The sequence below is a fragment of the Equus caballus genome, chromosome 1 (genome assembly GCF_041296265.1).
Source record: "Equus caballus isolate H_3958 breed thoroughbred chromosome 1, TB-T2T, whole genome shotgun sequence".
NCBI lineage: Eukaryota > Metazoa > Chordata > Mammalia > Perissodactyla > Equidae > Equus > Equus caballus.
Genome location: NC_091684.1, coordinates 193641107 through 193668197, shown reverse-complemented (window position 1 = coordinate 193668197; position 27091 = coordinate 193641107). Strand labels below are relative to the sequence as shown.

General features: G+C 40.4%; 2 protein-coding genes and 1 pseudogene across 12 annotated transcripts in view; 1 reads left to right on the top strand and 2 right to left on the bottom strand.

Annotated features, from left to right (window-relative positions):
* TOGARAM1 (TOG array regulator of axonemal microtubules 1) overlaps positions 1-2530 on the bottom strand; it is an 84205-nt gene extending 81675 nt beyond the window's left edge. The window contains exon 1 of one of the 4 annotated variants that reach the window (XM_014734159.3): positions 222-2530. In XM_014734159.3, the coding sequence (XP_014589645.2) occupies positions 222-2267 (2046 nt within the window). In that variant the 5' untranslated portion in view covers positions 2268-2530. The remainder of the gene's footprint in view (positions 1-221) is intronic. The other 3 variants (XM_023624500.2, XM_023624493.2, XM_023624508.2) reach the window with 3 other exon arrangements.
* A 183-nt stretch (positions 2531-2713) lies between these two features.
* The window catches only part of KLHL28 (kelch like family member 28), a 38348-nt gene continuing 13970 nt past the window's right edge, over positions 2714-27091 (top strand). The window contains exons 1-4 of one of the 8 annotated variants that reach the window (XM_023624521.2): positions 2717-2849; positions 11320-11443; positions 13977-14121; positions 23622-24520. In XM_023624521.2, coding sequence (XP_023480289.1) covers positions 23622-24520 — 899 coding nt within the window. In that variant the 5' untranslated portion in view covers positions 2717-2849; positions 11320-11443; positions 13977-14121. Of the gene's footprint in view, positions 2850-3408; positions 3541-4311; positions 4567-8819; positions 8967-11319; positions 11444-13976; positions 14122-23621; positions 24521-27091 lie in introns of those variants that run through there. The other 7 variants (XM_070274865.1, XM_023624519.2, XM_070274871.1 and 4 more) reach the window with 7 other exon arrangements.
* LOC100051322 (cell division control protein 42 homolog pseudogene) lies at positions 16383-17615 on the bottom strand (annotated as a pseudogene).

Below are 27091 nucleotides of genomic sequence, written 5' to 3'. Positions count from 1 at the left end.
CACATGGTGCCTCAGATTTAATCAAATCCATCAATCAGGAAGCCTAGTAAACATTCCCATGTGAGCTGTACCATTATAAGAGACACCCATAGCAGCATTCAAATTGATTTTAAAACAGCATAACAACCCTCAAGCAGCCTCATCCTTAAGTCACTATAGGCATATTTTCATTTTAAATTCTTTTATAGTTTCAACTCAAGGAAATGAAAGAAGATGCATACCTGTTCTATATCCTTGGAACTGGAGGTCTGGTTTTCTCCCATGACTCCAGGCTGCTCATTTTCCCATGGTAGTTTACTTTTTCCTTTCCCTGCACTTAATACCCTTCGGGTACAGATAGTTGGACTGTAAGATCCATAAATTTGCATGCTCTCCCTCGTGTGGTCACCGCAGTGACAGTGTGCACTCTGAGTTCTGTTACCAGCCAAAAGCCAGTCTGTATCTGCTCCATGTGCCAAATGGCTTGACCTGCCCTGGGCAGATGATGGCATGAGTATTGCATATTCCACAAATCCCTGTTCTGTTAACCGTGGGAGGGTTTTCCTAGCCAGTCTGGCCTGCACGGCATTCATCACTCCATCTCCATTATCTTGCAGTTCAACAGTATCCACAGCTTTGAAAAGGATGCTGGTTTTACCTGAGCCCATTGATGACGCCAACACAGCAAAGGCTTCGAGAGCTGCTTGGCGTACCCTGCGTTTGCTGTCTACAAGAGCTGGGGCAAGATCAAAAGACAGTTTGGGTAAGTCAAAATCCTCACTGGGATAGGTCAGGAGGGAGCAGATGCAAATGTTCACCACCTCCTCTCTCACTCTAGAATGCTTATGTTTGAGGTGGTCCAGGAGTAAACAAAGCACCTGTTGAGGACCTACTTCCTTCATTAGCTTGAGGAAGATTTTCATGTACTCTTGTTTGATCACCAACTTGTTGTCTGCCAGCACTTTGACAGAAGCTGCTATAACTGGTCCCAAGAACTGTTGTACCTGCTCTCCGAGGCGAATAACCAGTAAATGAAGGACCTGAAGTGTGCCATGGACTACTTTGAAGTTAGAATCGTCTAACAAATTATACAGCAAGCTAATGAAACCGACGAGACTAGAATGAGGGGTGGAACTAGGGTTAAATCGCCCCATCACCTGCTTCAATTCCTCAACGGCCTGAGTCCGGCTCTTATAGTCTTCCTGATCCAACAATCTTGAGTGCAGCTCCTGAGGAATAATCCCAAACTTAAGATTGCTGTTGGAAAGAGTCACTGCAGAGGGAAGGGGATCTTCAGGAAATCCAGAGGCTTCAAGTTCCAGATAATAAGGAACCTGACTTCCAAATTGGGACTCCAGGCGGCGGTTGTAGTGTCTCCTCAGCGCAGACGGCAGGCGAGAGATATAGGATTGAAACCTCTCTTGGCCAAGTCGCTCCCCAATTTGCTGAAGGGCAGAGAAAGCTGTCTCAGATTCTTCCTCTAGCTCCTGATCGCCAAGCTTTCGGGCCAGGGCTATTATCACCTCGGTAAGATCCAGGCCGAGCAACAAATCCTCAGGAGTAAGCAAGACAGGAAACAGCAGCGCGGTGGAAGCCCTCAGCCGGGCATCGGGGCTTTCCAGTCCCCGCTGTATGAGCGTTCTCAGCACCTGCCCAGAACTACGTTTCAGACATATGTGTAGGATCTGCAGCGCATCCTTCCGCAGGGCTGGATTCTCTTCCCGTAAGGAGACAACCAGTTGAGGCAGAAGTGCTAAGCTAAAGGCCTCTTCCAGCTGGCCCGCCTCCCCCTGACCGCGGAGCACGTCCGAGAGGAGCTGCAGGCAGAGCCGCTTCTCATCACCGCCTCCTTCCACGAGCACTCGGCCCAGGGCCCGATACAAGGCTTCCTTCCGCCGGGGGAAGCCCAGCCGGCCGCCCCGCCGCGGCAAAGCAGCCTGCAAAGCCTGGAAGGCCTCGGAAGGGTCCGGCGCGGCCCGGAGAAGCTGAAGGAGCCGAGTCTCCTCTTCGTCTCCCCCTGACGAACCCCCTCCAGACCCAGACCAACTGCTTGAGATGGTCTCCGCGGGCATCAACAGGGTCGACGCCAGAGGCGAGGGCGTCGGGGGGCAGGAGCCGTGGTCCCCTGCAGCCCCACGGCAGCAGTAGCTTTTCTCGCCTCTCATGGTGCCCCCACCTCGACTGTCATCAGTCTCTGGGGCGGAAGGTCGACTGCGGCTCTCGAGGCGACAGGCACGGAGGGCTGGCAGGGGAGGCAGCAGGAGCAGCGCGGAGCGCGCAGCCGCCATGGAGGGTCGTCAGGTGGCAGAGGCTGGAGGAAACCATCGTCTCCCAAGGGCTCGATGAGCCCAGCCTTCCCGTTCCTCTCCAAGCCCCTAGTGCAGAGGAGGAAAAGGAGCACCCCCAGCCAGCTGCCAGGCCGTCCCCGACTCCGCGAGGCTGCCTTCGGCAAAATGGCCCCCGCTTGGGCCCCAGACCCCGCAGCTGCCGCCAGGCGTAACTAGGGGCACCACGTGACCAAACCGATCGCTTCCATGGAGATGGACCCAGCGCCGACCCCTTGACCCGGAAATCAACCTGCGGTGGTGCACGCTGGGTCGTGTAGTCCACGTCAGGTGTTGAGAGTAGGCTGAAGGCTCCTGGAAGAGGAAGTGAGAACGTAGCGAACGTAGCTAGCGCATCTGGCGCGGAGCGGGCGAGGAAAGGTGAGGGCATCGGCCGGAAGTGACGCGCTGCCCGCTCAGGGCGGAAGTTCCCCGCCCCAGCTGTAAGAATTGGGGTTTGGCTAGAGGCGAGCGAGGATCCCGGCCGGGCTCCAGTTGTCCACGGCTCCTCCTCCTGTCGCGGCCGGCGTGCTTCCCGGGACTCAGGTATTTTCCTTTTGCTGTGGTCCTGCGGCGCCGGCTTTGCAGAGCTGTGGCTGCGTGCCGCTGGAGGGAGAGGTCCAGAGATGCCCGGGAGCGGGCGGGGAGAGCGGCGACATCTTCTTGTGCAGGGCTCGGTATAGCGGCGGACGCGGCGCTTCGCAGCCCTGAGCGAGTGCGGTCCTCCGCCTGCCGTCCGCCGACCGGGCACGAGGTCTCACCGAGGCCGAGCTCGGGGCTCGGGTACTTTCTTTCAAATTCTGGTCTTTGGGGCCCTTCCTCTCCCCGCCGTCCCTCTACCCCCTTTTCCTACTTCGCTTACCTCTGGCCGTGGAGGGTTAATGGTTTTCTGTCATTTTTCCTTGCCCTCATCTCTTTAAGTCCTCTCTGAAAACGCACTTAATCTGGAGATGCGTGCTTTCCCCCGGAGGCGAGCGCCTCTCCCTTGCGCGTTTTGTCTCCTGATGCGGTTCCCGCTGGGACTCGCCCCTGCCCCCTCCGCGCCCTCCGCCGCCCCGGCCTCCCCGCAGGATCCTCGCGCGGCTCTGCAGCCTTCCAGTCTCCTGGAAACGGAGACTGCAAACACGATTTCAGTTGCGGCGCCAGTTCTTGGCATCACGGTCCTAAGAGTATTCTGCCCTGTAGATTTCGGGCTGATAAATAGACATTTCTTTGTCTTGGGCCAACTGTGAATTTGGTGAGCGTTTTCTCCTTGTAAATGAAACTTGAGCGGACTCAATTGAAGAACTGGAGTGTCTGGTGTGAGGTTGGATGTTTTGGAGTTGGCAGAGAATTTTTTTTTAATGGAGTAACAGTTACTTTTGGATGACCCAGTGAGAAGTCTGAGTTATCATTTCAAGTCTCCAGTTTATGCACTTTAAATGCGAGTGTTCCTACCCTACTCTGTACCACATGGGATGTCTTAGAATAATTGAGTCACATATGTCAAACCACTTTATAAATAATGTTACTGGATAATGCAAGCTCAAAACTAATGTCTGGATGTTGTCTTAAAGCACAATTTGAATATCAGGGGTTTTTTTTTCTTTCTTTTGCAAGTAGAGTAAATGTAAACGGAGCTTATGTAAACATGCATTCTTATGTTTTGGTTTAAGTTCTAGGTTGTTACTTTCATTTTGATTAGTCATTTTGGTGTTTAAATGAACCTGCCTAAATTTAGTTTGGCTATTTTTCACTAGACCAAAAAAAAAAACAAACCACTTTTTCACTTTTTATTTCGGGAGCAGAGTAAGGGCAGGGAGTGAAAACCAAGAGATGATTGTAGGAGTTGTCAATGAGAAGGAATGTGTGATTTCCAATGAAAGAAGCTCAAATTTATACTTTTTCTCGTGCGCTCAGACTTCAGCATCCCAATTCAAACTAAACTAAATAAGAGAATGATGTACACATTAGAATGTACACATTAGAATGCCAGTTTATGTTGAAATAAAAGATATCCCTTTCCAGTGATCAGAATTTTCAGGTTGAAAATCCAGTGCACTCTTTGTATCCAAGAACTGGGGAAGCCAGGTTAATAAGGAGAGGTTGTGTGGGGATCATGGAGTCAAGAAAGGGAACCTGGAAAGTTTTGAGTGATCTTTCATCATCAAAGTTATGGTAGAAGCTTAAGAATTACCCCTTCTCTCTAGAGCGAATACTTTTGAAGGGGCTAGGATACTGAAACCAACCAGTTATCATGTTCTTTTCCTTGGAATAAAGCAATGTGAGTCTTCATTTTGGCTCCTTTTCTCGGTCCTGTAGATCACTATGTTATAGATTGCAACTTATTTTATATCTGTTACATTTAATTTCCTTGATGAAGACTTGGAAGATAGATTAGTCTCTATGGTCGATGTTTAGAAAATAGGACTTTATCAGCATCGCACATCTTACTATTTATCTTTTAGGGTTATTTGTGAAAGATAAATCTTGCATATACTTTTAATGTGTATTCTGCTTATTTCCTTTACAAAGCAGGTTTTTAAAAAATCTTGGAATCCAGGGAATTCTGGGAATTGTGTATTGACTAGTAAAGCCTTTTGACAACAAACACATAGATACTGCGAACAGATTGTTTGTTACCAGAAGGGAAAGGGGAAGGGTGAAATGGGTAAAGGGGAACATGTGTATGGTGACGGATGGTAATTAGACTTTGGTGGTGACACAATATAGTCTATACGGAAGTCAAAGTATAATAATGCACGTCTGAAATTTATATAATGTTATAAACCAATGTTACCTCAAAAAAATTTTTTTGAAAGCCAACTGAAAAAAAGCCTTTTATATTTAATCATTGATAAAGGGAGGATAAAAGTATTTTAATCAAATTCCAAAATAGTGGAATACGTTGCTAGGTATATTGATAGTACATCTCTGAAAGTTGAACGGGGCTAATTAAGGATACGTTGGAAATAGCAAATTCAGGTAAAACAAGTTAAAAATATGTAGAAATAATTTCAAAAAAGTTTAGTTAAATTAATGGACTGCAGGAGTATTTGTAATACATACCTTGATTTTTTTTGAGCTGAACTTAAGCAAGATAAACCCAATTGACCCAAAAACATCCTTTATTTCCACAGAGCTAAGATACTAATTGATTGGATGAACTATTGTAGGGTTTCCCGTGTTCTTACTCAAATTTTACAGACATCCAGGAATATTGGGAATCGGTGTGAATTCAGTAAACTATTAAGAATTTCTATAGTTTGAGGGGCTGGCCCAGTGGCCCAGCGGTTAAGTGGGCACGTTCCGCTTCTCTGCGGCCCGGGGTTCGCCAGTTCGGATCCCAGGTGCGGACATGGCACCGCTTGGCACACCATGCTGTGGCAGGCATCCCACATATGAAGTAGAGGAAGATGGGCACGGATGTTAGCTCAGGGCCAGTCTTCCTCAGCAAAAAGAGGAGGATTAGCAGTAGTTAGCTCAGGGCTAATCTTCCTCAAAAAAAAAAAAAAAGAATTTGTATAGTTTGAGAGTTACTGTGAAGAAATGCTATGCCAATGAAGGTGCTATTAATATTAGCAAATAATTATACTACTACTACTATTTATTGAGTGTGTGCTGTGTGCCATACACTGTTTTAGGTACAGAATGAATATTAACTCATTTAATCCTCAACCATTTTTTGAGGTTACATCTTCTACGTTTGTGCTCTGGCACATTTTATGGATGTTTCCATTGGAAAGTAATTGGATAAAGAAGGAAAGTAAAATTCAAATTCATTAACTTAGCTGCTTAGAGCTTTGGGAAAATTTTATTGGGGGAGAGTGTTGAAACTACAGGATAAAATTAGATTTTTCATTATTAATCATTCATATCTTTTATTATGTATTATTTGATTATGTATCTTGATCTTTTTGGGGTTTCTGTTCTGAACCTTTTTAGTTTCTTGTTTCAGTCAAAACTTTAACATGGTGACGAAATTGTGAGCTTATTTTTATACATGTGGGATATGAACAGGTTTTCTTAAAGTATATCAGTGATATGTTTTCATTTACTTAGGTTTGTGTTCCTGAGCCATTGTGCATTTCTGAGTCAAAACTATAATTTTAAACAAAAATCCAGTTTTTGTTGCATTTTAAGCAGTAATCCGTATAAGTTAGCAGGATTTCACATCCATTGCAGTCAGTTTTTCAGTGGACGTGTTATTATATAACTGAGAGCTTTTACTGGCTGTAATAATGGCTTTGGGGACTTGCTTGCTTCTGTGTTATTTTTGAACCCATGATATGATTCGTATTCTAATAGCCTTCTAATTTTACTTTTGTTTCTCCAGATATAATGAAAGTTAATCTCAGTGAAAGGTTCTTCCATAGGCTCACTGAGAGAATTATATGCCATCCTTAGTTGAATTCTTCTGTGATGAGAGTTGAACTGTGGGAAAGAAAAATTTAGGAAAAGAGCTGATAGGATAAAATATTCTCCTCATTTCATAAATCACGCATTTTAGAGAAAAGTATACAAGTGTTTGGATTTTTTTAAAAACAGCCCTCCTTTCTGTTCACCATTTGCTCTCATTGTAGCAGATAATTGCCTCCCAGCTGATTTCAGCACCAGTGTTTTGTAGCTTAGGTGTCAATTAAGTAGTCCCTAAGCTCACAGCTTGACCTTTCGTAGCTTCGTTTAGGAACCTGAAATTGTGAAGCCGCTGCAGACTATGGAAAGTTTGATTTTATTTTAATTTTATTCTACATTATCTTTATATTGTGGATGTTTATGTAACAAATGAATGTGATTAGAAGTGAAATACAATACTATTTTCAAATGGATACCATTTATTCAATATTGACTAATCCAGTTACCTGGATTTAGAGTACTCCTGAGTGTTTGTTTTCTGGCACCAAAGTTAAAAACAAAGAGTATGGTAAGGATGTGGGAAAGAAGGATCCACCCTGCTAGCATGTAAATAACAGAAGGGAGTGCTTGTTCCGTGGATCCCTGTCTATGTTGTTTTGAAGCCCTGATCAGCTGTTGTATCTGACCCACATAGTGTGTGTATATATCTTATATATGTGTATATGCATGTGATCTATCCTATTTGGGTTTCTCTTCTGCACCTTTTTAGTTTCTTGTTTAAGTTAAAACTTTAATAAGATTAAGAAATTATGAGCTTATAAGTGAGGCAGTATAAATTAGTATTTAAGAACTCAGGAGAAAGAGTGCCAAGGTTTAAATCTTGCTTTGGGCTTAATTTTTCTGTGCCTCAGATTTCTGCATCTGTGCAGTATGCAGAAGAATAATAACAGTCTCTATCTCAAGGTGTTACTCTGCTGATGAAGGGAGTTAACACATGTAAAAAGCTTAGAACAGTAACTGGTGCATTATGACAACCAAACAAAGGTGTTTTGGATGCTCTTTATAGAATAATTTAGTCTTGTTGGGAGTGGCAGCAATTATAAATTGGTTCAGTAAATATTTTAAGCTGGTCAACACTGTTCAGCATTCTAATTTTTTGAGTGTATTGTGTAGAGAACATTGTTCTAAGATTAAGAAAACATCGTCCCAGTAATGTCTCTTACTAATTGTGTGATTTTGTTAATTTATTTAAACTCTCTGAACTTCAGATTCCTCATCTGGCAGTCTTATGCCAAGTTTAGTGCCTCATCTATATATTCTTTTTTTTTCTATGCTAAATTTCATAAACGTTCAAAAGTAGAACAATATGAAGAACCCTCATGTCCGTATTACCCGGCTTCAATAGGTACCATCTCATGACATCATCTTCGTCTCCATCAACCCCTCATCCTCTATTAGTTTGAAGCAAATCTCTGACATCACGTTATTTTATCTATAAATATTTCAGTATATATTTGTAAAAGATAAAAACTCTTAAAAACATAACTACAATTTCACTGTTCAGCAACAAAAAATAACAGTGATTAGTTAACAGAATGCATAATCCAGTCAGTGTGCAAATTTCCAGTTGTCTCCTAAATGTCTCCTGTGTGTGTGTGTATGCATGTGTGCTCATGTGTCTCCATGGTTCACAGGTTGTATTTGGTTGATATGTCTCTTAAGTTTATTTATTTTTTTGAGGAACATTAGCCCTGAGCTAACATCTGCTGCCAATCCTCCTCTTTTTGCTGAGGAAGACTGGCCCTGAGCTAACATCTGTGCCCATCTTCCTCTACTTTATATGTGGGACGCCTACCACAGCATGGTGTGCCAAGCGGTGCCATGTCCACACCCGGGATCTGAACTGGCGAACCCTGGGCCACCAAAGTGGAATGTGTGAACTTAACTGCTGCCCCACCAGGCCGGCCCCTTCTTAAGTTTATTTTAATCTGTAGGTTCATTGTCTTACTTCTTTCCGTTTATTTGTTGAAGTATCTATGTATTTATTCTGTAAGATTTCTCACAGTCAAGATTTTTTGCTGATTGCATCCTTCTGTTGTAGTTTTATATGCTTTTTCTATTCTCTCTATTTCTTGTAATTTAATAGTTGGATCTGGACGTTGACTACATGTTTGATTTTAGTGTTTGGGGTGGGCAGGTGCAAGAATATTCATCGGTGGTGTTATCGTCTTCCGTCAGAGGGCCCTGCTGTCTACTTGTCTCTTCGTGATGTTAGCAGCACTTCATAATCAATGCCTACCTCCGTCAGTTCATTAAGATTGCAAAATGGTAATCTATCGTTCCTTCTTTATTTATTAACTGGGGTACTTTTATAAAGGGAAACTTTCCCTCATCTATTTGGTAACCCAGTGGTACACTTAGTATAGGGAAGGCACGATAAATGCTTGATTCTTACCCTTTATTTACTAGGTTTCAAATAATGAGTTACTTCATCAGCATCCTCCAGTGATGATCAAGTAGGACTTGTAAAAAATTCTAGGGGCCAGCTCCATGGCCAACTGGTTGAGTTTGTGTGCTCTGCTTTGGTGGCCCGGGGTTTCACCGGTTTGCATCCTGGGCGCGGACATGGCACCACTCATCAAGCCATGCTGAGGCGGCATCCCACATAGCACAACCAGAAGGACCCACAGCTAAAAATACACAACTGTGTACTGTGAGGGGCTTTGGGGAGAAGAAGGAAAAAACATTTTTAATTTAATTTTTTTGTGAACTCATGGATTTAAGCATATCTGCTGTGTTTTAATGAATTGCACTTATTATTACTGATGATGAGCTTGTCCTATCTTGGACAAGTAAGAGCCTCTTCAGTTTGACTCCTAAGTTTTTTATGACCTTAGTCATCAGTGATGGCTTACTTGCTACCTAGTATGTAAAGATTCTAAATTTATCTTGACGTTTTCTGCCCTAGGTCTGGAATCAGCCATTTGTCCAAGGAGTTCTGTTTCCTTGGAGGGAAATGATATTTTGGGACCACATCTGAGTGCCAAGAGTGCTTTTTGTTATGGGGTTGCTGATAATTTATAGCCCTTTTCAGTAGACAGAGCTAGGAAATATAATTTTTTTTTCCTTAAAATATTATTATATATTTTATACATTTGTGTATCCCTTATATGTATTTTACATGTTTTATACATAAATTATGTATTAGTATACAGTCATACATCACTTAACAACCTGGATGCATTCTAAGAAATGTGTCATTAGATGAGTTCGTTGTTGTGTGAACGTCAAGGAGTGTACTTTCACAAACCTAGATGGTATAGTCTACTATACACCTAGGATATATGGCACTAATCTTATGAGACCACCATCATATATTTGTTTGGTTGTTGACTGAAACGTCATTGTGTTGTGCGTGACTATATATAAATAATGTTGTTTCTATATATATTTCTTCTTCTTTTTTTTTAAGGTATGCTTTTTGGTGAGGAAGATTGGCCCTGAGCTAACATCTGTTGCCAATCTTGCTCTTTTTTTTCTCTCTCCCCAAAACCGCAGTACATAGTTTTATATTCTAGTTGCAGGTCCTTCTAATTCTTCTATGTGGGATGCTGCCACACCATGGCCTGATGAGCTGTGTGTATGTCTGCACCCAGGATCTGAACCGACAAACCCCTGGCCACCAAAGCGGAGTGCACAAACTTAACCAGTATGCCACCAGGCCAGCCCCTATATATTTATTCTGATACTTCTGATTCAAAATCACACTGCAAGGTTTATATTTAATGTCTTCGTCTTACTGAGAATCCCAGATCACAATGACCCTAGGGCTGATAGAATTACGAATGTCAGGTAATTATGCATTTGCAACAATGTGCATGTAACAGTTTCAGAATACGAATAACGTCTTTACTAACAACGTAATTACTGAAAATGTGTAAGGTTTTTTTTTGAGGGCATATCCCACTAGGGGTGGACCATCATATTACTGTTTTAAAGTTATTTGGAGTGGTATGGTTAGGCCACTAACTAGATGAACGTTGGGTTCCTTTGCTTCCCTTTATTTTCAAATTTCTTATGGGTTGTGTTTCTAAGATTTAGTTTTGCTTTATAATTGTGTAAGATACTTTCCTGGTTCTGTAGTCAAATTTACAAAACAGAATATGTTCAAAGATATCTTGCTTCTGTCTCTCTCCCCTCCATGTTTTTCCCTCCTCCTATAGGGAACCTCTTAAAAAATATATTATTTAATATTTCCTTTTTTTAAATATAAGTGCATGTGTCTATGTGTAACCTGCGCTTTCTTAGATAAACGATGACATGCTGTGCACACTTTCTCTTCTTGCTGGGATCGAGGACATCCCTGCAGAGTAGCATATACAGATTCCTCATTCCTTTTCACAGCTGCATAGCACTCCATTGTGAGGATGTGCCTGTTTTTTTCACCCGTTCTTTTTGGTGGGCATTAGAGTTGTTTTAAAATTTGTAATCAGTTTCTTCTTGGTCTCTCAAGTGTGAAAGTAAGAAGCATAAAGTATTATTCTTTTGCTTTTACAAATAAACCTGCAATTACTAGCCTTCTGCAATGTCTTCATATATTTTTTGCCAGTGTATTTTTTGGATAAATTCTTAGAAGTAGGATTGTTGGGTTGAAGGCTAAATGCAAATGTAATTTTGCTAGAATTTCCAGATTTACCTCCAGAGGTCTTACGTCATTGAACATCCCCACAACGACATGTGAGAGTGCCTGTTTCTCACAGCCTCACCAACGGAGTGTATTGTCAAGAAAGGACTGTTAGCTCCAGGTAGTTTTAATTTATTTGATTATAATCAAATGAGCAGTTTTTCCTTTAGTTAAGAACCATTTGCAATTTTTAGCCGTTTAGTCATTTCTTTAGCCTGTTTTTTCTTCAGGGCTAGAGTATTTTAGAAATGTTTTATATATTACTGATAATGTGTTTTTTATATATTGCAAATATTTTTCTCAATCTCATTTATATTTGTTCTTTGCTTATGATTTCTTTAGCTATTCAGAGTTTTTTAATGTCATCAGTTTGGTCTCTCTTTCCACTTAATTGCTTTTGGGTTTGTGTTGTAGTTCGGAAACTGTTCTCTAATCTCGGGTTATATAGGAATTCTCGTTTTATTCTAGTACTTGTATGATTTCATTTTTTACGTTTGTACCTCTGATCCATTAGGAATTTATTCTGATGCAGATATGTGGAAGGGACCTAATTTTATCTATTTTTATGTGGCTATTCAGTTTTCCCAGTGTGCTTATTTAGAAGTCCTTCTTTTCCTCACTGATTTTGAGATGCTGCCTTTATCATAAACTAAGTTTGCATGTGTTAAATTATCTATTTCTGTAGGGTTTTTTTAAAGATTGGCACCTGGGCTAACATCTGTTGCCGATCTTCTTTTCCTTCTTTCTTTCTTTCTTCTTCTCCCCAAAGCCCCCCAGTACATAGCTGTGTATTGTAGTAGTTGTGGTCCTTCTGGCTCTGCTATGTGGGATGCCAGCTCAGCGTGGCCTGATGAGCGGTGCCATGTCCGCGCCCAGGATCTAAACTGGGAAACCCTGGGCCGCTGAAGTGGAGCATGCCAACTTAACCACTAGGCCACGGGGCTGGGCCCTGTTTCTGTAGTTTCTATTCTCCGTTGGTTTGTTTCTCCAAACCAAACACTCAATTTAATCCACAACAAATTTTATAAATGAGAATGTTCAAGTTTAGAATCAGTAATTTGCCCAAAGTCCTACAGTTACTAAGTAGTTACATGTGGAGTAGAACCAGATCCCTCTGCTCTAAAACTCATACTTTACTTACTGTTCTTTCCTGTTTTCTGTGGCACTTGCCCTTCCTCTGCGCAGGGTTGTTACTGAGATAAATGAAACTGTCAGTGTAAAACTGACAAAGGTTAGGTTTTGAAAATTAGAAATTAGTGTTTATTTTTAGCCATTTATGTGTAAATAGCTGAGAACCAAGCAGTCACAGTTGTAATTCATAATTTTGAACAAGTTACAGTTAACATTTGCAGTAATTTTTAAGCAGTCACACTTGTGCTGGAACTATTTTAAGTGGCCTCAAGGATGGGCGTGCAGAAGAGTTGCCTGGAGGGCTTAGAGCACAGGTTGCTGCCCCGTCCCCTCTGTGTCGTTTCTAGTTCCTTAAATGTGTGGTTGGGCACAAGAGTTTGCTTTTGCAGGTCCCAGGTGATGCTGATGCTGTTGGCACAAGGATCCTATTTTGAGAACCATTGTTTTAAAGCTCTCTGTTTGAAAAAGTTAAAGTTCTGTGAATGTCTCTTAAGTCAGATTCCTTGAAGAGAGGAAAGGGGTCAAATTAAAGATTTTAAGAAGGGTTTTATGGCAAACCTCCAGTGTAATGCATTTTAAGTTCCTTATTTTTACCTTGCTCTTGCGAAGTTTTTAGTTGAATTTGGTTAAGCATTAAAAGTATATCTCTTTACTTAAACTTTATTCTCAGTAGTTCTTAAAGGAAATGAACACCATGTCATTTGTATGCAGTACAACGATAGATATGAATGGGTATTCTTTTATAAAGTCATTGTTACCCATATCCTTTCTTTGAGTGGTTTTTAAAACTTTGATAATTTTTATTATTTGGGGGGAAATAGGAAAGTGAGATAATGGAGAAATACTATAGAGGGTATTAGTGTAGGGGAACAGTTTCGTCCTTGCACCTGGTGACCTGGTGCATGTCCACAGAGGCAAAAGCTGGGACCGGGGACCACAGCTGACCTGAGTCTTGGAACACCTTGTGATTCTCCTGGAACATGGGAGGAAGGGAGGCCCTTAAGGAGCTGCACAAGGCCATCTCCCGTTTCCCTTTCTGTCACCCCAGGAGTCTGCCATGAGACAGTTCCCCTTCACCTCCCTGGTTGTGATGAGGCATGGGGCCTTCGGGTCCCCCTGCTTCACAGGAGAGACGGTTGCCTCATTGCAGGCTAGTTTGGGTCTTCACCACTTTGTGTTGCCCTCGTGCAGCCCCTTTTGTTTTGGTGTGTCAGACAAGGATCCAGGGAGCTTAGTCTTTGGCTTGCCCTTCTTTTCACTGTCTGTAAGTAAGAAACTGTCTAAATTTAAAAGCGGCTCGTTGTACCTTTTCTGGTCAGATTAGTCAGGCTTTGGCCTCACGCTGGTTCTATTTGTTCCTTTGACAGTAGATAAGCTTCATTCCTTTTTTGGTGAGCACAGAAGGAAGTCACATCGGTTTTGCTCACGAAAACCAAGTCTTTTTAAGGATAATAATGATGATGATAAATAGCATCTAACAGTTATTGAGTGCTTATGTGTACTGTTTTGTTTCTATTTTACAGATGAGAAAACTGAGACTTTAAGATCATTTCCCAAGGTCACATTGCTGTTAAATAGTACAGACAATATGGTAACCTTAAGAGCCTGATTCCAGAGCCCAGTCTCCTAAATTATACTGTCCTGCATATCTGGATATGTCTCGTATGTGTATGTATATTTAAAAATCATTATTGTATCATGCTTTCATATCATATATTAATGGTAATTTATCAGTCTGGAATTAGATACACAAAAATTAGTTTAATACAAAGATCTACTACTGTGATTCCTATTTATACTAAAAATGAATCTAATAACTCATTAAGTTGATTTGAGAATCAACAATTGTGCAATACTTTGTGTGGCCCAGGATGCGAGTGGTGTAAAGTGGATTTCTTACCTAGTAGTGAGAGATGATGCAACATAGAAAGCAGAATACCTCTTTTTTTTTTTTTTTTTTTAAAGATTGGCACCTGAGCTAACAACTGTTGCAAATCTTTTTTTGCTTTTTCTTTCTGCTTTTTCTCCCCAAGTCCCCAGTATATAGTTGTATATTTTAGTTGTGGGTCCTTCTAGTTGTAGTACATGGGACGCCACCTCAACGTGGTCCGATGAGTGGTGCCACATCCGCGCCCAGGACCTGAACCGGAGAAACCCTGGGCCGCTGCGGCGGAGCACGCGAACTTACCCACTCGGCCTCGGGGCCAGCCCCAGCGGAATACCTCTTAAGCAGACAACTTAAAAAATTCACTAGTCATAGGGTAACTTACTGATAAATAGAATAATATTTATCGAGAGTTTACTAGGTGATAGGTACTGTTCTAAGTACTTTATATGTTTAAACTTACTTAATCCTCAAAACAACCCTCTATGATTGTTATTGAGTAACATTCACCTCTACCTTTTTCTCATCATAACCCTCAGATTTCCTTTTTTCCCCCAGACTCAACACCCTCAGTTCCCTTATCCATAAGACATGATTTGAATTTCTTCTCTTCATCAGGAGTTATACTTTGTGTTATACTTTTTAAAGGATGGTACTCAAAATCTATACTCCAAATGTGGTCTCACATTTGCAGAGCAAAGTGAGAATGTCTTCTCGTTAGTTGTCTATATTATGGTTCTATTAATGCAGCTTAAATCTATGTAAGTTTAGTATACTAAAGTAATACTAAAATTAAGATCCCTTAGTCCTTTAAACACACTCTACAGATGAGTCTTTTCTCTCTTATTCTGTACTTATATAGTTGTTTTGGAATCCAGTATAGAATCTTAACATTTACCTTTCTTAAGTTTCTTCTTGTTAGCTGTCAGGTCTTTTTGGATCCTTGTTTTGTTATCCAGTATTTTTGCTGTCCTTTGCAACTTCATGTCATCCGCAAAGCTAGAGGACATGCCCCAGTAACTTTATCTTGGCCTTATAGCATACCACCAGAAACCTCCCTCCAGGTAAACCACATTGCATTAAGTAGTATACTGGTGTGGTTGTTCAGTTGCTAATTTAGCTAACTGCACTAGCTTATGTTTAGTTTTGCTGTCAGGAAGTTCACAAAGGGATTGTAAAATTCTTTACAAATACCTAGTTAACTCACAATACATCAGGTGTATTTTCCTGATCTGGCAGTCTTCTAAACATCAAAAAAAGAAACAAAATTACTCTGTGACGTGTCTTGTTATCTCATCCATCCTAGTCTTAGAGATCACTACATCTTCTTCTAGCTATTCACAAATCAAACCTTTAATAATTTGTTTTATAATGTTATCTGAAGTTAACATTCACCTTACCAGAATGTAGAATTTACTGGCTTATTTATTTATTTATTCTTTTCCTGAGGAAGATTAGCCCTGAGCTAACATCTGCCACCAGTCCTCCTCCTTTTGCTGGAGGAAGACTGGTCCTGAGCTAACATCCGTGCCCATCTTCCTCTGCTTTTTTATATGTGGGACATCTGCCATAGCATGGTTTTACAAGCAGTGTGTAGGTCTGCACCTGGGATATGAACCGGCACACCTCAGGCCACTGAAGTGGAAAGTGCAAACTTAACCACTATGCCACTGGTCTCATTTTTGAAAACAGTCTCCAGCCTTGTGGTGCTGATGATGATTCAGGGATCTTATTTGCAGGTTCTTTTTTTTTTTTTTTTGACAGGGAAAAAAATGTTTAATTACATACTCAATCCATTTGGTGTATTTGAAAAGGTGCAATACTTTTCTTCATTTATCAGTGAAAGAAGTTAGAAATTAACTTCAAAAAAATCAGCAAATGGCAAACAAATTTCCTTGAAGGTCACAGTCACATATATAGTGCATCCTAGAAAAGAGGAGGGGCAAGACAGGTTCCACCCACTTTCATGAGTTTCATCAAATACTGGACCTACTCAAGGGTGGAGAGAAAAGGCAACTTTCAAAAAGGAGTATGTTATTAAATGAGGCATTTCCTATACTCCTTCCTAAGAGCACCAGGTGGGGAACACGTTTTCTAAACTAGATCTAGGAAGTGGAATGTGGAATCAATCCATCCTCCTCTCCTTAAGGGCTGTCCAATGGTTAATGAATTAAAAAAACATGACTAAATAAAAACAAACCCCACACACAATCCCCGCCCCCGCCAAAAAAAAAAAAAAAAGACAAAAACAAAAAACCTGGTTGTCCCAGCTTACTCTCCAGAGCAGAACCCGGGAGCAGCTTCAACAACCCAAATCAGTCTGTTACAGAGTCATCACAAGCATGCCTTGCTTTTAAACAGAAAAAAAAACTTTTTGAAACGACAAAACAAAAACTAGTACTGATCACTTTTCTGACAACACAATTACTCAAAATTAACTAGTACTGAGAGGGGGAAGGGGGCCATACCTATGGGCCTTGTCTCACATGAGTGCATGTGGGCAGGTGCAGGGCATTTGTCATTATTGCAAAAACGAATTTTAATTTTTAATCTTTAGTTTGATTTAAACATTGCTTTTAGTACGATGCCGACACCAGCTGTGCAGAACGGGCTCTGGAGAGACGTTCATAGCAGCACACACCTGCAGCTCTTCTTCGGTTCTGGAGGCTCCAGGGCAGCCAATATTGCTTCATCAAATACGTTCTTTAGGCCTTTCTGTGTGAGTGCAGAACACTCCACATACTTGACAGCCTTCAGGTCACAGGCCAGCTTTTCAGCAGTCTCTGGAGTGATGGGCTTCTGTTTGTTCTTGGCAAGTTTCTCAATAGTAGAGGGGTCATCTCTGAGATCAATTTGGGTCCCAACAAGCAAGAAAGGAGTCTTTGGACAGTGGTGAGTTATCTCAGGCACCCACTTTTCTTTCACATTTTCAAATGAGGATGGAGAGACCACTGAAAAACAGACTAGAAATACATCTGTTTGTGGATAACTCAGCGGTCGTAATCTGTCATAATCCTCTTGCCCTGCAGTATCAAAAAGTCCAAGAGTATATGGCTCTCCACCAATCATAACTGTGACTGCATAGTTGTCAAAAACAGTTGGTACATACTCAGATGGAAACTTATTTGTTGTGTAGGATATCAGGAGACATGTTTTACCAACAGCACCATCGCCCACAACAACACACTTAATTGTCTGCATTGCTGAAACAGTTTTGTATCCACTTTAAATATTTCAAATGCGATGATGACCTCAGCTTCTCCGCCGGGGCGTTGGCAGCACTCTTTGCAGGTTCTTTTAAAGACCTTGGAACATAATTGTTTAGTTTGGGAGAGATGTGAACATGTAGAGTAGCTAGGTCTCCTTTCTTTTTGCTGAGGAGCTTTGGCCCTGAGCTAACATCATTGCCAATCTTCCTCTTTTTCTGCTGAGGAAGATTTTCCCTGAGCTAACATCTGTGGCCAGTCTTCCTCTATTTTGTATGTGAACCGCCAACACAGCATGGCCACTGAGGAGTGGTGTATGTCTGCACCTAGGAACCATACCTGGGCCACTGAAGCAGAGCACACCAAACTTAACCACTAGGCCACCGGGGCTGGCCGTAGGTCTCCTTTTTTTATTTCATTTTTTTAAGACTATTTTTTTATAGCAGTATTTGGTTCACGGCAACATTAAGAGGAAAGTATAGAGGTTTGTCATGTATCATATATACCCTGCTCCAACACATGCATACTCTCCCCCATTATCAACACCTCCCCGACCAGAGTGGTACATTTGTTACAACTGAGGAACCTAGTTGACACATCATTAACACCCAAAGCCTGTAATTTACGTGAGAGTTGGTTCACTCTTGGTGTCGTACATTCTCTGGGTTTGGACAAATGTATGATGACAATATCTACCATTATAGTATCATGTAGAGTAATTTCACTGCCCTAAAAATCCTATGTGCTTCGCCTGTTCATCTGTCCCTTCCCTCTGACCCATGGAACCGTTGATCTCTTTACTGTCTCCATAGTTTTGCCTTTTCCAGAATGTCAAATAATTGGAATCATGCAGTATATAGCCTTTTCAGATTGGCTTCTTTTACTTGGTAATACGCATTTAAGTTTCCTCCATGTCTTTTCATGGCTTGATAGCCCATTTCTTTTTAGCCCTGATTAATATTCCATTGTCTTGATGTACCACAGTTTATTTGTCCTTTCCTCTGCTAAGGACATCTTGGTTGCTTCCAAATGTTGGCACTTATGAATAAAGCTGCTATAAACATCCATGTGCAGGTTTTTCTGTGGATGTAAGTTTTCATTTGGGTAAATACCAAGCAGGAGGATTGCTGGATTGTTATGGTAAGAGTATGTTTAGTTTTGTAAGAAACCGTGAGCGTCTTCTAAAGTGGCTGTATCCATTTGCATTCCCAGCAACCATGATTGAGAGTTCCTATTGCCCCACGTCCTCCCCAGCACTTGGTGTTCTCAGTGTTCTGGATTTTGACCATTCTAATAGGTGTGTAGTGGTGTATTGTCGTTTTAATATGCAATTCCCTAATATGGCATGATCTTGAACATCTTTTCATATGCTTGCTTGCCATCTGTATATCTTCTCTGGTGAGGTGTCTGTGAAGATCTTTTATCCATTTTTTAATCAAGTGGTTCATTTTCTGGTTGTAGAATTTTAAGAATTCTTTGTTTATTTTGAATAACAGTCCTTTATCAGATGTGACTTACAAGTATTTTCTTCCGGTTTGTGGCTTGTCTTCTCAATCTCTTGACATTGTCTTTCTCAGAGCAGAAATTTTTTATTTTAATGACATCTAGCTTATCAATTCTTTCTTTCATGGATTGTGCTTTTGGTGTCATACCTAAAACGTCGTTGCCATATCCAAGGTCATCTAGATTTTTCTTCTATGTTATCTTCTAGGTGTTTTTTAGTTTTGCATTTTGTATTTAGATCTGTGATCCATTTTGAGTTAATTTTTGTGAAGGATGTAAGGTCTGTGTCTAGATTCATTTTTTTACCGTGGATATCCAGTTATTCCAGCACCGTTTGTTGAAAAGACTGTCTTTTCTCCATTGTATTGCCTTTGCTGTTTTATTAAAGATCAGTTGACGATATTTATGTGGGTATTTCTAGGCTCTCTGAAGTCACACGCCACAAAATGACAATTTGGTCAATGACAGACTGCATATATCATGGTGGTGCCATAAGATTAGTACCAGATAACCTAGGTGTGTAGTAGGCTATACCATCTAGGTTTGTGTAAGTACACTCTGTGATGTTCACAGAATGGTTAAATCAATTATGACGTATTTCCCAGAACATATCCCTATTGTTAAGTGATGCATGACTGTATTTTGATCCTTTGGTCTGTTTGTTCTTTCACCAGTGCCACACTGTCTTGATTACTATAGCTTTATAATAATTCCTTAAGTTGGGTAGTGTCAGTTCTTCAACTTTGTTCTTCTTTTTCAATATTGGGTTGGCTATTCTGGGTCTTTTGCCTCTCCATATACAGTTTAGAGTCAGTTTGTGATATCTACAACATAACTTGCTACAATTTTTTTTTTTTTTTTAGGAAGATTAGCCCTGAGCTAACTTCTGCCAAGCCTCCTCTTTTTGCTGGGGAAGGCTGGCCCTGAGCTAACATCCATGCCCATCTTCCTTTACTTTATATGTTGGTTGCCTACCACAGCATGGCGTGCCAAGCAGTGCCATGTTGGCACCTGGGATCTGAAGCGGCGAACCCCGGGCCGCCAGAAGCGGAACGTACACACTTAACCGCTGCGCCACCAGGCCAGCCCCAACTTGCTGGAATTTTGATTGGGATTGTGTTGAATCTATAGTTCAAGGTGGGAGGAACTAACATCTTGATAATACTGAGTCTTCCTATCCATGAATATGGACTATCTCTCCATTTATTAAGTTAGTTTTTTTATTTCTTTCATTAGAATTTCATGGTTTTCCTCATATAGATCTTATACATATTTTGTTAGGTTTATATCTAAGTATTTCACTTTTTAGGTGTTAATGTAAATGGTAGCGTGTTTGTAATTTCAAATTCCACATGTTCATTGCTAGTATTGAGGAAAGTAATTGACTTTTGCATATTAACCTGTATCTTGCAACCTTACTGTAATTGCTTATTAGTTCCAGGAGTTTTTTTGTTGTTTCACGTTTTCTACATAGACAGTCATGTCATCTGCCGACAGTTTTATTTCTTCCTGTCCAGTCAGTATACCTTTTATTTCTCTTTCTTGTCTTATTGCATTCGTTGGATCTCCTTTTTCGATCCCTTCTCTTATTTTCTGTATCCATTCACCTTTCTTGTTTATTCTTCACTTTTTGGTCTGAATAACATTCTCCTTGTTAAATTAGATAAATGAGAGTTAAGAAGGGTATGTTTCATAAAACAGCACATATAATTAAATTAATTGCACATAAAGGAATTGAGTACTTAAATGTTTATAGACTTCCAGGTGAAGTTAATTTTGACCCAGGCTTTTGAGAATTTGGATGAAACGGAGATGAGAGAGGAGAAAGGTTCTAGACAAAATCTGGCATATGGTGAGAAGATATTTGTATAGAGCTATAGTAACTGCATGAGCTTTATTGGAGTGAAAGGTCATTGTGGGAAGAATGGGAGTTAGTGGGGATCATGGAAGAGGCAGTTTAATAAAATGAGACTAAAGTGCTGTATTCATAGCACTTAACTTGTGTAGAACTTTACACTTTACAAAAACATTTTCATGTAACCTTCTGGGATAGGTGAGAGATGCTCTTATTTTATGAATGAAAAAATTAATACTTAGATTAGTCACTGTACCAATTCCATATGGCAGTATGTAGCCCAGTTAGGACTGAAACTCATTGTCTTATGTTTCCAAGATGCATGTTCTCCGCTGATGCTGCTGCACCTCTGTTGCCTTGCCATAGTCCCCTAAGCTTGTAACTCACAGTTTGTCGTCTTTTCACGTGCGTTACCTGATTTCATCCTCAAAAACCTTGTGAGGTGTGTAGTTCATGTATTGTTATGATCTCGTTTTATAAATAAGGAAAATGAAGATGAGAGAAGGTAAAGTTAACTAGATGTCAAGTAGCTAGGACTGCTTTCTTAATCCCATCACTTATTCTCTATATCTACTTTGCTTTTCTTTTGTTCATTTTTCGCTTTTCAGTCTGGAGATTAACTTTTCACATTAAACTGAGGCTAAAAGAAGTTAAATAGGTTAAAAAGGTCAACACTATAGTAAGTAAAATAACAGATCCAGATCTAAACCTCTGCCTTCTGGTTGCTGTCTTCTTACCAATATTCTGGTCTAGAATAAAATACCTACTGAAAGACCCAGAAGTTTTTTGAGGCTTGCTCATACCATGATTGAGAATTATTATGATAGATGTGTGTAGGATTATTTGGAGATCAAAGGTGGAGATTGGTGGTATCAGATGTAAGGTGGTCATGTCAACATAATTTGTTAACTGGCTTAAAATTCACTTGAAACGAGTGTGAAATTATGAAGTTCTTGACAAAGATAAAAGTTTCAATATTTGGGTATGTTCACTTAAAAATGCACAGGAATGGAATGCAATTCTCTCCTAGTCCTTCCAGTATTTACATTATTCAGTAGTGTTTGGGATGTTTGAATTTATTTAATACTACTTTAAAAATAGGAGCCAAATTCTCTACTTTTTTGTTATCCCCGTATCTTGTATTTGACGTGTGAATGAGACAGGAAGGAAACAGTTCATGCTGTGTAGATATTTTCTGTTCCTTTCATCTGTTCTAAGTAGCTGCTACGATCCATTCGGAAGTATCCGTATATTAATTTATTATATAATTAATATAACTGCTGTAACAAATTACCACAAACTCAGTTACTTGAAACAACAGAAATTTATTCTCTCACAGCTCTGGAGGCCGAGAGTCTGAAGTTAGTGTCACTGGGCTGAAACTAAGCTGTTGGCAGGGCCGTGTCCCTCTGCAGGCTCTCTGTGGTCACATTACCTTCTCATCTGTCTGTGTCACATCTCCTTCTGCCTTCTCCTTATAAGGTACATGTGATTGTGTTTAGGGCTCACCTGGATAATCCAGGATAATCTCCCTGTCTTAAAATCCTTCATCCTATCTGCAAAGTCTTTTTTTTTTTTTTTTTTTTTGCCATATCGGGTAACATTTGGAGGTTTCAGGGGTTAGGATCTTAATATCTTTTTGGGGAGCTATTATTCAGCCTACCACAGTCCTTATTGCCCCCTCACTTTTTCTTCTTTTTTTCTTTTTCATCTCTTTTTTCTCCTATTTTTATTCTTTTTCATCTTCCAGAAGCACAAAGTGGCAAGTAGATTGAGAGGATATGATCGGAAGTTAGGATCAAGAGTTGAGTAGATATGGTCTAGAGCGGTGAGTGAGCCTCGTTACCCTCACTGTAGAACATCAGATTGGGTTCACATTAACTTTTTCTTGTCGTTGAATTGGTTGACAGTAATGGTACCTTTGTTAAGTTCAGCACCCTTTATCAAAGTAATTAGTGAATCTTTGGGTAAAGTATGTGAGTTAACATGGAATTTCTTTCCAATTGAAGCATCTATTGATTAGATTGGCAGGCACTGATATTGAGAAAATAGCCAAATAGCTACTAGCATTGTTTCAAAACTAATTTTCCTTTGAGCAAGTATTTTTTTTTATATTTGCATTTTGTTTAAGTGATAGCTCAGACTTGAATTCTTGTTTTAAAGATTAGCACCTGAGCTAACATCTGTTGCCAATCTTCTTTTTTTTTTTTCCTTCTTCTCTCCAAAGCCCCCCAGTACCTAGTTGTATATTCTACTTGTAGGTCCTTCTGGCTCTACTGTGTGTGATGCTGCCTCAGCATGGCTTGATGAGTGGTGCTAGGTCTGTGCCCAGGCAAAACCTTGGGCTGCCAAAGCGGAGTGTGTGAACTTAACCACTCAGCCACAGGGCTGGCCCCTCAAACTTGAATTCAATGAAGGGAACCAGAAGAGTTCGTAGAAATCTGATCCGAAAGTCCATTGTCAAGAGTCCTTTGTGGTTTGGGGCATATTACATAACCTTTGGGGCTCTGTTTCCTAACATCTATAATAAAGGAGTTGAATTATATGATTGTTAACATCCCTTCTTAATTCTAAAAGCCTTTCTCTAGTATTTAGTGTGTAAAAACCAACAAACAGGCAGATAAACAACAAATCTCATTTATTTTGTATTATTTGAAATAGGCATCATATTGGCAAGATTATTTTTAAATAACTGCTCGTGCTTTTTGTTTTTCTGTAGATGGACCACACATCCCCGACCTACATGCTTGCTAACTTAACCCACTTACACTCTGAACAGCTTCTGCAGGGCTTGAATCTCCTTCGTCAGCACCACGAACTCTGTGACATCATTCTTCGAGTAGGTGATGTTAAAATCCATGCTCACAAAGTGGTACTTGCCAGCATCAGCCCGTATTTCAAAGCTATGTTCACCGGAAACCTTTCTGAGAAAGAGAACAGTGAGGTTGAGTTTCAGTGCATCGATGAAACTGCTCTCCAGGCCATCGTGGAATATGCCTATACAGGGACTGTTTTTATTTCACAGGACACAGTTGAATCTCTCCTTCCAGCAGCAAACCTACTCCAGATAAAACTTGTCCTGAAAGAGTGTTGTGCATTTCTTGAAAGTCAACTTGACCCTGGCAATTGTATTGGAATTTCTCGTTTTGCAGAGACATATGGCTGTCATGACCTTTATCTGGCAGCCACTAAGTACATATGCCAAAATTTTGAAGCTGTTTGCCAGACTGAAGAGTTTTTTGAGCTCACACATGCTGATTTGGATGAAATTGTTTCCAATGACTGTTTAAACGTAGCTACTGAAGAGACTGTTTTTTATGCACTTGAGTCTTGGATCAAGTATGATGTACAAGAACGCCAGAAGTACTTAGCACAGCTGCTTAACAGTGTGCGGTTACCATTGCTGAGCGTTAAGTTTCTCACTAGACTGTATGAAGCAAATCATCTTATTCGTGATGATCGCACTTGTAAACATCTTTTGAATGAAGCCCTGAAGTACCACTTTATGCCTGAACACAGGCTCTCTCATCAGACTGTCTTGATGACACGACCTCGCTGTGCTCCCAAAGTACTTTGTGCCGTAGGAGGAAAATCTGGACTGTTTGCCTGTTTGGATAGGTAAATAGAAAGCTTTCTTAAATGATTGATGCTAATAGATTTTATACTTTTTAAATGTGCTAATTTTCTATGTTTTCTAAATAGTTGGTTTTCCTGTTTATTTGCTTTTTGTTTTTTCTCTTCTTCGTAAAATGCTATCTGGTTGTTTTAATCGCATTGTCATCCATTCTCTGCAATGCTCTCAATTATTAACATGCCTCCTTCCTCCCGTGCACAAACCTTATCCATCCTGGTTACTCACTAACTTCTCCATTTCATGTCTTTTTTTTCTTTTGTGAAACCATTTACATCTTTATTTGAGTCAGGCCAGGTCAGAGGGAATTTATTGTTTCCAGCTATATCAGAAGATGCTAAAGAAGAGAGCTAGGAATCTGTGATTAGGGCACACTGGGGACAAGAATGCATTTGAATAAATACAGTTAATTAGAAGAAACACCAAAGAAGTAAGGAAAAATAAGATGTTGATACAGTCATGGGCTTTATGTGCAATTTATTTTCTTCACTGTAGATATTTTTTATTTTACTTATTTATTTATTTATTTTGCTGAGGAAGATTCGCCCTAAGCTAACATCCATTACCAGTCTTCCTCTTTTTGTATGTGAGCTGCCACCACAGCATGGCCGCTGACAGATAAGCGATGTACGTCTGCATTTGGGAACTGAACCTGGGCTGCGAAAGCGGAACACACTGAACTTAACCACTAGGCCACTGGGGCAGGCCTGGTGTAAATATATTTTAATGACAGTAGTAAAAAAATGCTTTCTTTTCTAATAACTTAGAGTAGGAGTTGTCAGACTTTTTCTGTAAAGAGCCAAATAGTAAAAATTTTAGACTTTGTGGCCATATGGTCTCTGTCATAACTACTCAACTCTGCCATTGTAGTGCAAGAGCAGCCATAGACAGCACATAAACGAATGAACATGGTTGGGTTCCAATAAAACTTTATTTATAAAAGGAGCTAGTGGGGCTGAATTTGGCCTATAGCCGTAGTTTGCTAATCCTTGATTTAGAGCATTATACAAGTACCTTTATACACTGAAAATATAGCTGGATGTTACCTTTGCTTTTCCTTTTCCTGAAAGCTTTTGTGTTTGATATATTTCTTTAATACTGTGAATTTCTTTCTGGCCATTTCCACAAATTTGGTAGATTGCTTTTCTCCCTTCCAGTGGTAGGAAACTATTGATATTTTATCAATGTCAACCGATATGTTCTGTATCTTTTAAAAAGTCTCAGTGTACATCTTAATTGTAGTCTAAAACTAGTATTGTTAAGATTGGGCTACAGGTAGAACATTAGTTATGGTGACTGCATGAATTGATTGTTTACACTTACTCTTTTTCTTTTTTTTTTAAGATTGGCACCTGAGCTAACAACTATTGCCAATCTTTTTTTTTCCTCTGCTTTTTCTCCCCAAATTCCCCCAGTACATAGTTGTATATTTTAGTTGCGGGTCCTTCTAGTTGTGGCATGTGGGACGTCGCTTCAGCGTGGCCTGATGAGCAGTGCCATGTCTGCACCCAGGATCTGAACCAGTAAAACCCTGGGCCACCAAAGCGGAGCACGTGAACTTAACCACTCGGCCGCGAGGCAGGCCCTACTCTTATTCTTTTTTGGGAGGGGGGGGGTGGGGGAAGATTAGCCCTGAGCTAACTGCTGCCAATCCTCCTCTTTTTGCTGAGGAAGACTGGCCAAGTGGTGCCATGTCCGCACCCCAGATCTGAACTGGTGAACCCTCGGCTGCCGAGAAGTGGAATGTGTGCACTTAACCACTGTGCCACCAGGCCGGCCCTCCTACTCTTATTCTTAAAGGCATTGATTATTGGACTGAATTAAATCATGTTGGTCAAGTGTCATGGAAAAAAAATTCCAAACATGAAATTACGTTGTAAAAATTCTTGAGCAATTGCCTGTTTGTCTCAAATATTAAAAATAACAAACATAAACTATTGAAGAGTCATAAGAACTGTTCACATCTTTAGATTCAGTAATCTTTCATCTTAGAATCTATCGTAAGAAAAAAATGTCATTTCCACAGGGCCACTTATTGCAGTATTATTTATAACTGTGGAAAAATTGGAATCAATCTGAGTAATTATTCAGTTTAATTCTACAGAAAATATGAAACACTTGTGTATCAGACACTCTATGCTAGGTAATGGATCTTGAGGAAGTTCATAATTTGGTAAAGGAGACATGTTCAAGTAGATAATTATAATACCTAGTGTTAATGCAGGGATAAAGATAATTCTATGAAAGTACTAAGGAGAGGCATTTATCTCATTTTGGGGATTTAGGGAAGATATTGTGGAGAAGTTAATCTCCAAGCTGAGTATTGAAGGCTAAGCAAGAGCCAAGCGAAAAATGGTGGGTAGGTCACAGGAAGCGCTCAAAGACACGGTGGCATGACATGGTATAGGGTATGCACGAAAGCTTTTTGGTTTTCCACAGTGTGAAGTTCTAACCATCAAGAGGCAAGCAATGGTCTATATGGGCCAAGTCAAAGAAGGTACTGTGTGCAGTGATGAAAAGAGGATTTTTATTATGTGGGTTGAAAAACTATCTTAAGG